The 18,046-nt window shown below is 39.3% G+C and overlaps 1 protein-coding gene across 6 annotated transcripts in view; it reads right to left on the reverse strand.

The window, feature by feature from the left end:
• The window catches only part of ATP13A3 (ATPase 13A3), an 89,657-nt gene that overhangs the window by 31,165 nt on the left and 40,446 nt on the right, over nucleotides 1–18,046 (reverse strand). For all 6 annotated transcript variants that reach the window (XM_055316090.1, XM_055316091.1, XM_055316086.1 and 3 more), the window contains 5 exons: nucleotides 16,824–16,974; nucleotides 5,691–5,807; nucleotides 4,609–4,626; nucleotides 4,360–4,513; nucleotides 4,143–4,263 (listed from right to left, as the gene is read on the reverse strand). In XM_055316090.1, the coding sequence (XP_055172065.1) occupies nucleotides 4,143–4,263; nucleotides 4,360–4,513; nucleotides 4,609–4,626; nucleotides 5,691–5,807; nucleotides 16,824–16,974 (561 nt within the window). The remainder of the gene's footprint in view (nucleotides 1–4,142; nucleotides 4,264–4,359; nucleotides 4,514–4,608; nucleotides 4,627–5,690; nucleotides 5,808–16,823; nucleotides 16,975–18,046) is intronic.

Here is an 18,046-nt window from a genome sequence, read left to right on the forward strand (position 1 = left end):
GTGAGAAAACAAACATGCCAGCAAAGAGATGCATGCAGAGGCTCAGAGGCTCAGAGGCTCAGTTGGTCGAGCATCCAACTCTTTAATTCGACTCAAGTCATGATCTCAGGGTTGTGAGATCGAACCCTGCACTTAGTGGAGATTCTGCTTGGGATTCTTTCCCTTGTCCGTCCTCTCTCTCTCTCTCAGTCAAATACATAAATAGTCTTTTAAAAAAATAGGTGCAAAAAAATAAAAATAAAAATAAAAATAAAAAGAGAGGTGCATACAAAAATATCATGGAGATGACTGTATTCTTTTTTTAAAGTTTTTTTTAAAGATTTTATTTATTTATTCATGCGAGATACAGAGAGAAAGGCAGAGACACAGGCAGAGGGAGAAGCAGGCTCCATGCATGACGCCTGATGCAGGACTTGATCCCAGGACTCTGGGATCACACCGAGTCAAAGGCAGATGCTCAATCACTGAGCCACACTTAGGCGTCCCAACCAAGTGGTTTTGTTTTTTTTTTAATTAATTTATTTATTCAGAGACACAGAGAGAGAATGAGAAGCAGAGACACAGGCAGAGGGAGAAGCAGGCTCCATGCAGAGAGCCTGACGTGGGACTCGATCCAGGGTCTCCAGGATCACGCCTAGGGCTGCTGGAGGTGCTAAACCGCTGCACCGGAACTGCCCCCAAGTGGTTTTTTGACGCAAAATTCAATAAAGGCACTTTAAATACACAGCTCTAAAAACAACCTTTGAAATATAATTTATAACTATGGACGGTAAAGGTATTAAAGAACAGTTGGGGGGGACTGCAGGCTCAGTTAGTTAAGCTGTCTGCCTTTGGCTCAGGTCATGATCTCAGGGTCCTGAGATCGAGCCCCAAATCACATGGGGCTCCCTGCTCAGCGAGGAGTCTGCTTCTCCCTGTCCCTCTGCCCTTCCCCCGGCTTGTGCTTCTCCCTCTCTCTCTTTCTTACGAAAATAAATGAAATCTTAAAAAAAAAAAAAAAAGTTGTGCTCTTAAAAAAACGTTTAGAAACCATACAAATGACACTGCTGGTGGTTGATAGTAGAAATAAATCTTGAACTCTAAAAATGCATTTCAGGGAACAAAGCTGTACCAATGTGAAACTCTAGGGTCTAAGCAATGTAGCCATTTTCCCATGATCTGCTAGTTTTTTGGCTGCTACTGTTTTCCTAATTCTCCAATGAATGACACAGGTCATGGAAACTTTGTCCCCTAATGAATGAATAAAGTAATATTCTGCTGAAGATATAAAGGTTCAAGCTGTAAGAGAAATGCCAAAACTTGCCCCTGTAAGATAGAATGGAAAGACAGAGAAGGTCTTGGTTGAAAGATGTGGAAGAAGGGGAGTAGAGAAAGTTCTGTGCAGAGAAGGAATAGCCTACTCAAGGGCATGAAAGGAGATCTGAATAGGAGAAGCTCAAGAACTAAAGAAAATCAGTAGTTAGACTTTAAGGGGGAAAATGGCAAAAGGTAAAGCTGCAGAGAAAGAGCCTAATGTGCCCCTTCACAAGAATCAGAAGAGAGTATTTTACATGTGTACCTCCCAAAGAAGCATATCCATCAGATCATCTGGCTATTGCTTTTTTTTTCTTTAAATGTTCATGCATAAACCACATCCCCCAAATATTGTGTTAATAGAATTCTGAACATAGTTTTTCCTTTTAGCTATTGGGCTATCCATTCCACTCCTTCAGTTCTCATTCAGAAAAACAAGACTGTACTCTGAACACTGCCCTAATTCTTTTCACTTAGTGTGCCTGAAAATACAGGTATCTATCTCCCACTTTCCAAAAGCTTCCATTAGGTCACTTTACTTTATGAAAGACCTATATTAATACTTGTTTTCACTAACTGAAAGAAATTGAACAGGATTTTTTGCTTTCAAGAAAGAAAGGGCAAAAGGCAAACTTAGCATTTAGCATGTTTTGCAGTGGATCATTTCAGAAGCAATGGACTCCTGAGCAGTGAGAATGGTGCTCCCAGCTCCTTCCCTGGGAATTACAATCAGCATCTCAACATAGAGCCACCACACAGCTTTGAACAGTGTCTGTGAGCATCTTGTTCTATCCTGACTTATTCTGTGCCTGCATCAGTGTCCTGATTTACCCCAAAGATACAGATGCAGTCAAATGCCAGGACACCTGCACCCCGATGTTTATAGCAGCAATGTCCACAATAGCCACACTGTGGAAGGAGCCTCAGTGTCCATCGAAAGATAAATGGATAAAGAAGCTGTGGTCTATGTACACAATGGAATATTACTCAGCCATTAGAAACGACAAATACCCACCATTTGCTTTGACGTGGATGGAACTGGAGGGTATTATGCTGAGTGAAATAAGTCAATCAGAAAGGACAAACATTATATGGTCTCATTCATTTGGGGAATATAAAAATTAGTGAAAGGGAAAGGGAAAAGAGAGAAAATGAGTGAAAATAGATATCAGTGAGGAGGTGGCAAAACATGAGAGACACCTAACTCTGGGAAATGAACAAGGGGTAGTGGAAAGTGAGGTGGGCAGGGGGTTGGGGTGACTGGGTGACGGGCACTGAGGGGGCACAGCGGGATGAGTACTGGGTGTTATGCTAAATGTTGGCAAATTGAACTCCAATAAAAAAAAAGAGATATGGTAAGAAGGAAGGAAGGAAGGAAGGAAGGAAGGAAGGAAGGAAGGAAGGAAGGAAGGAAGGAAGGAAGGAAGGAAGGAAGGAAGATGTGTCCTAAGGTATCAGAAAAGCTTATTTTTGGAGTCGGAAATACTCAAAATTTTGTCCACGTAAATTAAACTGTTTCTTCACTTTAAGGCATTTTGGCTTAGGAATAGCTTCACAAGAACACTTCACTTTCACATAGCAAGAAAAGCTATAATTAATAGAAGTGTTAACAGTCCATAATTTAGCCACTGCCCTATTGGTTATGTTATTGACACTATTTCAACCTGAACCTTATACACTTGTAGAAATAGCTCTTTAAGCTGGATTCCCAGAATTGCACTTGCTGGGTCAAATTGTATAAGCACATTTAAATTTTGATAGGTATTACACATGTTCATTATGAATCTACAATAGTGTAGTAGCTGTATGTCATTAAAATTTTCTCAAGCCTTCACTAACACTTGGTATTATCAATCTTTTCAACTTCACCAACCTCAGGAAAGAAGTGATATCTCACTGTGGTTTTATCTTGTAATTCTCCAAAGATCTAAATAAAGTATACTACCATTTTCATGTGTTCATTGGCCATTTGTATGTCTCTTTCTGATTATTTCTTCTAACACTTTCTCTTTCTTTTCAAATGAAGTGTTATGCGTTTTGTTGTTTCTTTCCTGATGCATATCCCTGATGGTGAACCCTTCCACCGCATGATGGGAAGCCATTTACGAGAATATTAGGTAGGACCTGGTATTATATCTGAATGGTTTTTTTTTTAAAGATTTATTTATTTATTCATTCATTCATTCCTATTCATTCATGAGAGAGAGAGAGAGAGAGAGAGAGAGAGAGAGAGAGAGAGAGGCGCAGAGACACAGGAGGGAGAAGCAGGCTCCATGCCGGGAGCCCGATGTGGGGCTCCATCCCGGGACTCCAGGATCACGCCCTGGGCCAAAGGCAGGCGCTAAACCGCTGAGCCACCCAGGGATCCCCAGATCTGAATGTTAAAAAGCTCTCTGGAGACACTGTGGAAGAGAAACAGAAAGACTGGAAAAAAGGAAATGTGATGATGTGAAATGTCATTCGACCTTTGGGAGTTGTTCCAGAAAGGGGGGACTGGTACGGTTATTGTGACTCAATATATTCTGACCAAAATAGTACTTGGTTCCAACCTCTGGGCATAACCAAGTAGATTATTTGGGAAAAACAAACTATAAGAGAATTATGTTTACATTTGAAAACATAGTTCTATTCCTAGAACATGCCTGACACATAGTAGGCACTAAATAAATATTTAACAGAGAAGAATTCTGAAGAATTGTGCTTGTATCTCAAACACCTAAAACAAAACACTGCATTAGGTATAGTTGTATACATTTCATAAATATTTAATAAATACTTGCAACATACAGAAATTTCTATATGGAAAACATTACTGGAAAAACTGCAGAAAACCCATTCATCAACCTTACCTGCTAATATTCTGTACTTTATGCCATGTCAGTTTTGACTCTAATTTTCTGTGTGCAAGAGCAATCACACGGAAGCCCTGTTTAGTGTAATCTTCTAAAACTTTTTCAAAATCAACAGGAACTTTTAAAAAGGAAAAAGTAAATGTCATTGTTAAAATTGCAAATACAAGTACATACAAATATAAGAATTTTACTCAAAGCCTAGTTGCTTCCTTACCTGTTTCAGGTTTACAAAGACTGGCAATGACTTCAGGTGCTCCTTTCATGTAGGCATCCATCTTCTTATCCCCCAGCACCCTTGCAACCACACTCATACGTTGCAAAGCAGAAGAAAATGGGAACTGGCGAACAATTCCTATCTCATAAATAGCCTATGTAATTTCAAAAGATGCAAAGCATTTACTTTTTTTTTTTTTTAGAATTAAAGCATGTATACTTAGGTAACAAGTTAACATTCTTTACTTACTGGAAGTTCAAACAGTTCCTAAAAATAAAACAAAGAAAAAAGAATAAAAAAATAGTATAGATCAGGTCCGTTAACATACTCGAGTTAAAAGAAAAACAAAACTTGATACACCCTCAAGACATTTTAAAAATAGCAAGGAGCTTCCATTATTTCAAAGTCAATTTCAAGACTGCTTCTCTAACTTCCTAGCATTTAAAAAATATATATTCTTGAATATTTTCAAGTATTTTCCTATCATTAACATATTAAGTACTAAAATAAACTAAGTAGGAACATAATTTGAAATTCACCTAAAAATAAAGCCTTTCAGGACACATGGGTGGCTCAGTCAGTTAAGCACCTGCCTTCAGCTGGTGTCATGATCCTGGGGTTCTGGGATGGAGCCCTGCATCAGGATCCCGGCAGGCAGCCTGCTTCCCCCTCTCACTCTCCCTGCTTGTGCTCTCTTGCTCTCTCTCAAATAATAAATAAAATCTTTAACAAATAAAATAAAACCTTTCACATATTCTTTTTACTAAATCCTGAGAAAAAGATGCAATTTAAAAGGATTATTCACCGTGTATTGACAAAGCACTAAGTTGCTCCATAAATGGAAGGAAAAGTAATGATAATGAGAATTAAATCCCGGGCGCCTAGGTGGCTCAAAGGTTGAGCGCCTGCCGTCTGTCTTGGCTCATGATCCTGGAGTCCCCAGAGTCCCAGATCAAGTCCAGCATCTGGTTCCTTGCAGGGGGTGGCGGGGGGGGGGGGTGGAGGACAGGGGACAACACAGGACACGGGGCACAGGGACGGGGGATAGACAGACGGACATCGACTGCTTCTCCCTCTAACTATACCTCTGCCTCTCCCTGTGTGTGTCTCATGAATAAATAAATAAAAATCTAAAAAAAGATAATTGAATCTCAATGTTTCACACAGAGTGTCTACAATACACAAGGTAGTTTTGGATAAATGCAGTTAAAATATTCGTATCTACATGAGTCAAATAAAGGACATGTGATTTCATCTTCTAGCAACATTTCAAAAAGTGAGGACTAAACATGAGCATCAACAGTATTATCCAACTTAACATGATTTCGCACCATTTCTTGGTTTCCTGCAGGTGTGGATGCAGGAAGCAGCTGTTTTGCAGGACGAACCACAGTGGGCATAATTCGATTATGAAGTGCTGTTTCCTCTTCAGTTGCTTCTTCCAGAATCTGAAAGGAAAATATCCAGCATATTACTTCATAAAATTCAATTCACTGGTTCTACTTTAATATATATATATTATATACATATATATGGCTATCTTCAGTTAAAAAAAAAAAAGGAAAAAAAAGTCAGTACCCAAGGAATAAATGAGCACTACTAGATCATTAATATAAGTAGAGCAAAATATAAACAAAATTAAAGTGCTAGCAACCTATGAAAGATGGGAAGCAGAGGTTAGAAGTGGAATAAAGACAAAGCAAAGAGAAAAACTTCTTGTTTTGCTTCTACAACCTGCTGGTTTAGAGACTATTTACACACACACACACACACACAATAGCACAGAAGATTCTTGCAGTAGCAAAAATAATCTATCATCCAAGGAGTCTTTTCTCCTAACAGGAAAGAATTCAAAAGTATATGGAGCGCAAGGGAGTTAAGATGGCGGAGTAGAGGGAGCCTGAGTTTGCCTTTTCCCTGATCACGGCTAGATAACATCCAACTATCCTGAACAAGAAGGAATATGATCTAAGGATTAAGAAAATAATCTAAAAAATAAAAAATAAAAAATAAATTAAAAAATTAAAAAAAAAAAGAAAAAGAAAATAATCTGCACAGTAGGATGAAGGCACCGTGGCAGATGCGAGATTCAGAGCCATGAACTGGGGGGGAGGAAAGGGGAAGAAAGCCCAGGGGCCCTGAAGGGGAGGGAACCGTGTTTTTGGAAGATCAAAGTCAGGAAGAAGGAAAGCAGGAGACAGTGCAGCAGTTGGGGATCACACAAGAAGCTGTGAAGAGGGGCACTGGTGGCTCAGTGGTTGAGCATGGTTGAGCGTCTGCCATCTCTGCCTTGGTCTCAGGTCGTGACCCCAGGGTCCTGGGGGGGTGCCTACTTCTCCCTACACCTCTGTCTCTGCCTCTCTCTGTGTTTCTCATGAATGAATAAATAAAATCTTAAAAAAAAAACCACACACAACACTGAAGAGATCCCCTGGGTTGCAATGAGAAAGATTGCTCCCCTTCCCTGAGTACATTTGGAAGAGCGTATTTTGCCTCTCCAAGGACAAAAGGCCAGCTGGGAGCCACTGAGCAGAGCTCCACAACAGGGACAGAGCATGTGCTCAGAGGTATGCTCAGAGGGCAGATAACCTTGTAGTAGCCTTTCCCTATGAGCCACAATAGACTTAAACCACCAAGTGCATGCCAAGTGCCTGCTTTTCTGGGACAGGACTGAGCAGCAGAAAGCAGAGACATGAGCAAACTGCAGATAACCTGGCTGCTGCTTTTCGCTGTTGCCATAATAGATTCATCCTCTGTGTGACTGCTTTTCTGGGGCAGAACAGAGTAGGGGGCTAATTCGCACACAGATGGCAAGTAACCTGGTTGCAGCTTTTCACTGTGCATCACGATAAACTCTAGCGTCTATGCATGAACTGTGCGACTGCTTTTCTGGGTTAGGACAGCGCTGGGTGTGCCACAAGGTTCTACTCCAGGGTAGGGGACTGGGTCTGCACCTTGTCAGGCCCTTTGAAACATGGGGTTTTGAATATCAACCACCAGCCAGAGAAAAAAATACGGGAGATCTGTGGTGCCAGGGCCACCTACAGCCCATGAACAGACAGATCAAGATCAGGGAACTGACAAAGCCTGGGACACAGGAGAATATTTGCTTTCCTGAGAGGCCTCCTGAGTAGGGATGGCCAGGAGTTCCCTTCCCCAGGAACAAGAGGGTGGGGTGACACCATATTGTTCCTCCTCCATCTACCCACCCCCCCCACCAGCTTAGTCAGACTTCAGAGAGAAACCGCACCCCCCAGGAGGCTGGAGCCCTCAATACTAAATCCCATCCCCCTGCACTTGGCAGGGGAATTTTTAAAAAGGCAAGTCAGCTAGTGAGGCAGCGCAGCAGGCTCCCCTCAGAAGAGCAACACAACCCGCCCCCCCTACCCTCATGGACCAAGTCTACTGATTAAAAAGTGCTCCCAAACATCAGCTTCTGGTGGAAATAAGATCAGGCTTGCTTCTTTTATTTCCCCTCTTAATTTTTAAAATTTTTTTTATTTTTCTATTTCTTTTTTTTTTCTTTTTCTTTTCTCTCTTTTTTTTTTTGTTTTGGTATGAGGCTTACAATCTTTGTTCATTTGTTGGTTTGTTCATTTCCTTCCCTTATTTTTTTAGATCAGTCTTATTTTTTGTCTCTTTTCTTCTTTCCTTACTTTTTTCCCCTTCTTTCCTTCTTATTCTTTGGAAACAGGGTTATAGTTTTTGTCTGTTTCCATTTTTGTTCCTTTTCTAGTCTTGGATCAGGCTATTTTTTTTTTAATTTTCTTTTCAAATCAATAAACAGACCAAAGCACACCAAGTCAGAGATCCAAACACTCCCCACTATAAAGAATGAACTCCAAAGAGAACAGACTGATGGGAAAGGGCAGTGAAAACACAACAGCAGAGTACACAGAGCATACACCAGAAACACTTTCTGAAGTTTTTGTCTTTTTTCCTTTTCTTTTTTTCTTTTCTGGACAGATGATGACAAGACAGAGAAATTCACCCCCAAAAAAAGAATAGGAAGTAGTAGTCACAGCCAGATATTTAATCAAAATGAATATAACTAAGATATCTGAACTAAAATCTAAAACAGGGTAGCCTGGGTGGCTCAGCAGTTTAGCACTGCCTTCAGCCCAGGGCCTGATCCTGGAGTCCCGGGATCGAGTCCCACATTGTCTCCCTGCATGGAGCCTGCTTCTCCCTCTGCCTGTGTCTCTGCCTCTCTCTCTCTCAATCCGTGTCTTTCATGAATAAATAAATAAAATCTTTAAAAAAAAAATCTAAAGCAACTATTACAAAGATACTAGCTGGGCTTGAAAAAAGCATAGAAGACACTAGAAAATCCCTTACTATACAGATAAAAGAAGTAAAATCTAGTCAGTCCAAAATTAAAAATGCTATAGCCAAGATGCAGTTCCAAGTGGAGGCCATAAAAATGAGGATGAACAAAGCCAGGATACAGAAAATAAAATTATGGAACATAATGAAGCTGAAAAGAAGAGGGAAAGAAAACTATTAGATCACGAAGGCAGATGTAGGGAACTCAGCGATTCCAAAAAGCAAAATAATATCTGTATTTATAGGGGTCCTGAAGAATGGGAGAAGAGGGTAGAAAGTTTACTTGAGCAAATTACAGCTGAGAACATCCCTAATCTGAGTAAGGAAAGAGGCATTCAACTCAAGAGGCACAAAGAATTCCCCTCAAAATCAACAAAAATAGGTCACCTACCTCCACATATTAGTGAAACTTGCAAATTACAAAGATATGAAGAGAAAATCCTGAAAGCAGCTCAGGACAAGAGGTCCTAAACCTAAAAGGGTAGAAACACAAGGCTGGCAGCAGACCTATTCACAGAGACCTAGGAGACCAGACCATATACTGGCATGATATTCAACAAGCTGAATGGGAAAAATATGCAGCCAAGACTACTTTATCCAGCAAGTCTTCATTCAGAATAGAAGGAAAGATAAAGAGTTTCTAAGACAAACAAAAACTAAAGGAACTTGTCTACACTATACCAGCCCTGCAAGAAATATTAAAGACCCTTTGAGTGGAAAGAGAGGCCAAAAGTAACAAAGACCAGAAAGGAACAGATACACTCTACAGAAATAGTGACATAACATTTAATACAATGGCACTAAATTCTTACCTTTCAATAATTACTTTGAATGTAAATGGACTAAATGCTCCAATCAAAAGATATAGGGTATCAAAATGGATTTAAAAAAAAAAAAAAAAACAAGACCCATCGATATGCTGCTTACGAGACCCATTTTAGACCCAAAGACAGCTCCAGATTGAAAGTGAGGGGGTGGAGAACCATTTATCATTCCAATGAACATTAGAAGAAAGCTAAAGTAGCCACCCTTATATTAGATAAACTACATTTTAAAACAAAGACTGTAATAAGAGATGGAGGAAACTAATGTCATAATAAAAGGTCTATCCAATTAGATCCAATAATTGCTGGGGATCCCTGAGTGGCTCAGCAGTTTAGCATCTGCCTTTGGTCCAGGGCGTGATCCTGCGGTCCTGGGATCGAGTCCCATATCGGGCTCCTTGCATGGAGCCTGCTTCTCCCTCTGCCTGTGTCTCTGCCTCTCTCTTTCTCCTTCTGTGTCTCTTGTGAATGGATAAACAAAATCTTAAAAAAAAATCCAATAATTGCAAATATGTATGCCCCTAATTTAGAAGCAACCAAGTACATAAATCAATTAATAACAAAATTAGAGAAATTCACTGATAATAAAATAATAGTAGAGGACTTTAACACTACTCACAGCAATGGACAAACCATCTAAGCATCAGATCAACAAAGAAATAAGTGCTTTCCTTATCTGATTAAGGAAATTTCCTTATTACATATGACACACTGGACCTGATGGACTTATTAGCAGGTATATTCAGAACATTTCATCCCAAAGCACCAGAATACATATCCTCCTCAAGTGCACATAGAACAGTCTGCAGAATAGACCACTTACTGGGTCACAAATCAGGACTCAACCAATACAAAAGACTGAGATCATACCACACATATTTTCAGACCACAATGTTATGAAACTTGAAATCAATCACAAGAAAAAATTTGCAAGGACCACAAATATATGGAGGCTAAAGAACATCCTACTAAAGAAAGAATGGGTCAACCAAGAAATTAAAGAAGAATTTAAAAATATATGGGAGCAAATGAAACACGACAGTTCAAAGCCTTTGGGAGGCAGCAAAGGCGTCCCTACAAGAGAAGGATATAGCAATACAAGCCTTTCTCAAGAAACAAGAAAAATCTCAAATACACAAACTAGCCTCACACCCAAAAAAAGCTGGAAAAAGAACAGCAAATAAATCCTAAACCTAGCAGAAGAGAAATAATAAAGATTAGACCAGATGTCAATGATAAAAAACAACAACAACAACAAAAAATAGTAGAACAGATCAACAAAACTAGGAGCTGGTTTTTTAAAAGAATTAACAAGACTGATAAATCCCTTGCCATATTTATCAAAAAGAAAAGAGAAAGGATCCAAATAAATAAAATCATGAATGAAAGAGGAGAGATCACAACCATCACCAAAGAAATACAAACTACCACAAGAGAATATTATGAGCAATTATGTCAACAAATTAGGCAATCTATAAGAAACAGACAAATTCCTAAAAAACATATGAACTACCAAAACTGAAACAGGAAGACATACAAAACCAGAACACACCCATAATCACAAAAAAATTGAATCAGTAATCAAAAATCACCCAACAAACAAGAGTCCGGGGCAGATGGCTTCCCAGGGGTAATTCTACCCAACATTTAAAGAAGACTTAGGAAAAAAAAAATAAAAATAAAGAAGACTTAGGGATCCCTGGGTGGCACAGCGGTTTGGCGTCTTCCTTTGGCCCAGGGCGCAATCCTGGAGACCCGGGATCGAATCCCACGTCAGGCTCCCGGTGCATGGAGCCTGCTTCTCCCTCTTCCTATGTCTCTGCCTATGTCTCTGTCTCTCTCTCTCTCTCTCTCTCTCTCTCTCTCTCTCTGTGACTATCATAAATAAATAAAATTAAAAAAAAGAAGACTTAATACCTATTCTTCTGAAACATTCCAAAAAATAAATCTGGAAGGGAAACTTCCAAACTCATTCTAGGAGGCCAGTATTTCGTTGATCCCAAAACTAGACAAAGACCCCACTAAAAAAAGAATTACAGACCAATACCTCTGATGAACACAGATGCAAAACTTCTCACCAAGATACTAGCTAACAGGATCCAACAGTACATTAAAGGGATTATTCACCACAACCAACTGGGATTTATTCCTGGGTTGCAGGGATGGTGTAACATCTGCAAATCAACTAATGTGATACACCACATTAATAAAAGGACCATATGATCCTCTCAATAGATGCAGAGAAAGAATTCGATAAAGTACACCACCCTTTCTTGATTTAAAAAAAAAAAAAAAACAACAAAAACCTCCACAACATAGGGATAGATGGAATATACTTCATCATAAAAGCCATACACAAAAGACCACAACGAATATGCTCCTCAAGGGAAAAACCTGAGAGCTTTTTCCCCTAAGATCAGGAATATGACAAGGATGTCCACTCTCTCTGTTATTCAACATAGTACTAGAAGTCCAAGCCTCAGCAGTCAGACAGCAAAAAGAAATAAAAGGCATTCAAATCGGCAAAGAAGTCAAATTCTCACTCTTCACAGATGACATGATACTCTGTGTGGAAAACCCAAAGGATTTCAGCAAATAATTGCTAGAACTGATTCAGGAAAATTCAGCAAGGTGGCAGGATATCAAATCAATGCACAGAAGTCTGTTGCACTCTCATGGACTAACAATGAAGCAGCAGAAAGAGAGATCAAGGAATCAATCCTATTCTCAATTGTACCAAAAACCGTAAGATACCCAGGAATAAACCTAACCAAAGAGTTTGTAAGAGATATGTACTCTGAAAACTACAGAACATTTATGAAAAAAATTGAGGAAGACACAATGAAATGAAAAAACATTCTATGCTTGTGGATTAGAAGAACAAATACCATTAAAATGTCTATACTATCCAAAGCAATCTACACATTCAATGCAATCCCTATAAAAATACCACCAGCATTTTTCACAGAGCTGAACAAACAATCCTACAATTTGTGTGGAACCAGAAAAGACCCCAAATAGCCAAAAGAATGTTGAAAAAGAAAACCAAAGCTGGAAGCATCACAATTCCGGACTTCAAGCTCTACTACAAAGCTGTAATCATCAAGCCTGTATAGCACTGGCACAAAAACCAGACACATAAATCAATGGAACAGAATGGAGTACCCAGAAATGGACCCTCAACTCTATGGTCAACTAATCTTCAACAAAGCAGGAAAGAATATACAACGGAAAAAAGTCTCCTCAACAAATGATGTTGGGAAAACTGGGCAGCCACATGCAGAAGAAAGAAACTGGACCACTCACGCCATACACAAAAATAAATTCAAAATGAATGAAAGACCTAAACATGAGACAGGAATTGATCAAAATCCCAGCCATTTTGACCCCAGCTGCAGCAGCATCTTGCTAGACACATCTTCAGAGGCAAGGGAAACAAAAGCAAAAATGGACTATCTTCGGACTTCATCAAGATAAAAGACTTTGCAAGGCAAGGAAACAGTCAACAAAACTAAAAGGCAACCTACAGAATGGAAGAAGATAATCACGAATGACATTATCAGATAAAGGACTAGTATTCAAAATCTATAAAGAACTTATCAAACTCAACACCCAAAAAAGAAAAAATCCAGACATGAAATTGGCAGGAGACATGAACAGACACTTCTCCGAAGACATACAAAAGGCGCCTGGGTGGCTCAGTCCGTTAGCATCTGCCTTCGGCTCAGGTCACAATCCCAGGGTCCTGGGATCGAGCCCCGCATCCAGCTCCTAGCTCAGCAAGGAGTCTGCTTCTCCGTTTCTCCACTCTCCTCCCTGTTCACGCTCTCTCTCCCTCCCTCAAATACATAAAATCTTAAAAAAAAAAAAAATGGCTAAGAGACACACGAACAAATGCTCAGTATCACTCAGCATCAGAGAAATACAAATCAAAACCACAATGATATCACCTCACACCAGTAAGAATGGTTAAAATTAACAACTCTGGAAACAACAGATGTTGGCGAAGGAGGATGAGTGGAATGGGGAACCCTCTTACAACTGCTGGTGGGAATGCAAACTGGTGCAGCCGCTCCGGAAAACAGTATTAAGGTTCATAAAAAGGTGAAAATAGGGCAGCCGGGTGGCTCAGCGGTTTAGTGCTGCCTACAGCCCAGGGCGTGATCCTGGAGTCCCAGGATCGAGTCCCACGTTAGACTCCCTGCATGGAGCCTGCTTCTCCCTCTGCCTGTGTCTCTGCTTCTCTCTCTCTCTCTGTGTGTGTCTCTCATGAATAAATAAATACAATCTCAAAAAAAAAAAAAAAAGGTGAAACTAGAGCTACCCTACGACCTAGCAATTGCACTGATATTTATCCAAAGGATACAAAAACAGGGGCACATGCAACCCAGTATTTATAGCAGCAATTTCCCCAATAGTCAAAATATGGAAAGATCCCGGATGTCCATTGACAGATGAATGGATCAAGATATGGTTATATTTACAATAAAATGTTAGCCATCAAAAAGAATGAAATCTTGCCATTTGCAATGATGTGAATGAAACTAGAGGGTATTATGCTAAGTGAAATAAGTCAGTCAAAGAAAGATAAATACCATACGATTTCACTCCTATTTAAGAAACATGAACATGGGGGGAAGGGAAGGAAAAAATAAGATAAAAAAGAGAGGGAGGGAGTTTTTCCATTATAGGAAAAACTTGGGGTTATTGGAGGGGAGGTCAGTGAGGGGCATTAAGGAGGCACTTGATGTAATAAGCAGGGTCTTTTTTTTTTTAATTTAAATTCAATTTGCCAACATATACTACAACGCCCAACACCCTCCTCACTGCCTGTCACCCAGTTACCCCATTCCCCCACCCACCCACCTTCCCTTCTGCAACCCTGTGTTTGTTTTCCAGAGTTAGGAGTCTCTCATTGTTTGTCTCCCTCTGTAATTTTCCCTACTCAGTTCCCTTCCTTTCCCTTATAATCCCTTTCACTATTTCTTATATTCCACATGTAAGTGAGACCATATGATGATTGTCCTTCTCCGATTGACTTATTTCACTCAGCATAATACCCTCCAAGTCCATCCATGTCAAAGCAAATGGTGGGTGTTCATGTCTTCTGATGGCTGAGTGATATTCCACTGTGTATATAGACCACAGCTTCTTTATCCATTCATCTTTCGATGGACACCGAGGCTCCTTCCAGTTTGGCTACTGTGGACATTGGTGCTGTGAACACTGGGGTGCAGGGGTCCCAGTGTTTCACTTCATCTGTATCTTTGGGGTAAATACCTAGCCCAGTAGTTCAATTGCTGGGTCATAGGGTAGCTCTAAGCACTGGGTGTCATGTGCAACTGATGAATCACTAAATTCTACCCCTGAAACTAATACTATACTATATGTTAATTAAATTGAATTTAAATTAAAAAAGTAAAAAGTATATGGAGCTCAGATATGATAAGTAGAACCGCTGGATCGAATACACATTGATGTATAAAGATTTGAGTTTAGTGTTTCAGACTGAACATTTACGGTTAAGATACTACTATCCTAACTGCTTGAAATTTAATTTAAAAACATTTATTTCTGGTGAAATTAATTCCAACAAAAACTTGTATTAAATACACATATACCAAGAAACAATAAACTAATTTGACTTAAAAATGAAGCAAGCAACCAATGGGAAAATTAAGTGGAAGAGAACTGTGTCCAATTAGCCATATTTTAACATCTCTGAAATTGAGATGTATCTTATATGGCATGGATCACATCACATAATAGTAGTGTTTGGTTATGTGGAAACATTCCATTGATATTTTGTGGTAAGATCAAGCATCAAGGCATCTCAGAGTCAACAAAACATGCTACCATACAAACTTAATTACAAAACCAGTGTTGTTGTTGTTGTTGAAGACCCACAAACAGAACACTAAATCTACTGAAAATCTCCTCTGCTGGAGAGAAGTTTTAAACAACAAAGATGATCCATCCTATTTTGCTTTACTCTTGTAAATTATTCTTTGTGGGCCTTTTGCAAATTAAACAAATATTTACTTTGGGCTATCATAAGATGGCCAAACACTAACCTAGCTATTCATCTTCCTCCCTTTCAAAACATTAATACACACACAAGAAAAAAAAAAAAAAGAAAAGAAAAGAAATAAACCTACAGAAGCAAACAAAGTTAAAAAAAGGAAAAGGATTTCAAATATAAAAGTAAAAGGTAAAGTGAAACATGTTGATGGATACAGCAATGGAAGAAAAAGTACCCAGAATAAAAAGCAGACATTCAGGAGAGGTATATTTCTTAACAGCCAGAATAGTGGAACTAAGCACAAAAACAAAAAACAAAATCAAGGGTCACTGTCTAGAGAGAGAACTACCTACCTGAGAGGAGGAAGGGCTGCTAATGTGAGGGTCGGCACTCCAGAACGCAGCTCTGCCTGGGCAGGCACAGTAGGAGCAGGTGAGGAGAGGAACCTAAAAGGCTAACCCCGCAACTCTGGACGAAGGCACACATGCTCAAGAGACCTCACCTTCAGCACACAGGGAGCTCCCCCTGGTCAGCCTTCCCTCTCCCGGGAGACACAACTCCGGAAAACAGACTAACTCGCTACCGGCAGGAGAAAAACCTGACTGCAGCTACCCAGAATTATCAAATCAAACCTTCAATCTTAAATACAGAAGTACCATAAAGATGTATAATGAGAACCCAAAGCATGAAGGAAAAAGACCAAGCGTAGGGAGGGAAAAAGAAAACTGGCCCAGAGAAAATAATTCAGAAGCCAGAAGGAACTTCAAAAACAAACTTATTATTGCTGTGAAATGGTAACCAGAAAACATAGCAAGCACTCAAATTAAAATGATCAACATCAAAACAAATAAAAAGCTGTAAACAAATTTATGTGTTTGTATAGTGTGTGAGAACACAGAAGTAGAAAATGGAGACAAAAGTACACTGAACACACAGGGCTATATTTTTCACCCATGATCAACAAATTGTTGCTGCTAAAGATCATCTTACTGACTCGGGCTTACTGCCCCAAGTCAGGGATAGCTGGTTTCTGTTATAAACATAAAGCAGGTACCTGAGCAGATCATCCTCTTTTATAAAGGTGTTTGAGTTAATTTAACTAAAACAGACACTTTTTTACACAATTATAAATCTTTTTCCAGTGACATATCTTTAGAAATTACACAGTTCCTTTTATGGTATGAGATAAACCTGTTATTAAAACACCCAGCAGAAAAAAAATCTCCTTCTGTAAGGTAATTTTTACAATTATTTTCCTTAAAGTTACATGTGCTTCAAAATATTGAACTTACCCATCCAATGGCTTCAAACATTTTCAGATCAAGTGGATCACCAGAAAGCACTCCTTCAATCTTTGTGAGTGAATGACAAGTAGCCATACAAGCAACAAACTGAGACTTTACCAGTACCTCGTTGCAAACATTTTCTTCTGGCAAAAGAAAACTAAATAGAAAATGCACTGAATTAGATTCATAAATCCCAAGGCAATAAATATTTCAACCACACTCCAGTTTCATAAATATTAAGAAATAGAAATAAAATGTTATCATTTCTGCATATATTATTTTCACTATAGTTTTTAGCATTCAAAAATATTTCCCTCTATGTAAATTATACATAACTAAAATACTATATTATCTAAGATTGTGAATAAGTATGCCAGACAAACCAATATAGAAAATACTAGATACCAAATTAAAACTTCTGCCTGAGGGCATATGATAAATAAGAATACATAAAATCCCTTTTGTAAAAACACAAAATGAACGTGTAACACGTAATGTTTTAAATGTGAAACGGAGCTCATAAACAAGAAAAGGAAATTTTCAAGTGCCAGAAATGGAAGAAGAAAACCAGGAGCGTGAACCTGCATGATGCTGACTGCCGAAGGAAAAGGAAGAAGGGAAGGGAACCATCTCAGTACCCTTAGGCCCTAGGCTTTAATCCCCTCACAGGAACAGAACACAGAGATCTGGCCAGATACTAAGTAGGGAGTTCAAACTGAAAGGATCTCTTTCACCCAAGACAGCCAGTGCTCTTGAAGAGCATCCTTGGAAAAGGAATATACTAAATAAAAGAATGGAGCATCTCAGAAAAAGAACATACTAAAAATAATTTACCTGCAGATCCAAAGGCAAACTACCCTCCCCCAAAGTTCTGAAAAAGTTAATATCTATATCATATTTACAATGCACTAGGCACAGTTCTAGTAACTTTACACGTATGTGACTCATGTCCTCTTTACACCATAGAAGAGGTTTTATTATCCCCATTTTATAGATAAGGAAACGGAAACAGAGAGTGAGAAGTAAGTTGCCACGGTTACACAGAGCATTAAGTGACAGAGCAAGGATTCAAACACAGGAGGTCTGGCTTTAGGGCCTGAACTCTGAACCACTATACCACTCAGGATAGGATCTGGGTTTGAATATGTGCTACTGCAAGTCCAGAAATCCTCAGGTTATGAAAGTAACATTGAAGCTCATGTGGCACCACTACCACCACTCTCGGCCAA

Source organism: Nyctereutes procyonoides, unplaced genomic scaffold (genome assembly GCF_905146905.1).
Source record: "Nyctereutes procyonoides isolate TBG_1078 unplaced genomic scaffold, NYPRO_anot_genome, whole genome shotgun sequence".
Lineage (NCBI taxonomy): Eukaryota > Metazoa > Chordata > Mammalia > Carnivora > Canidae > Nyctereutes > Nyctereutes procyonoides.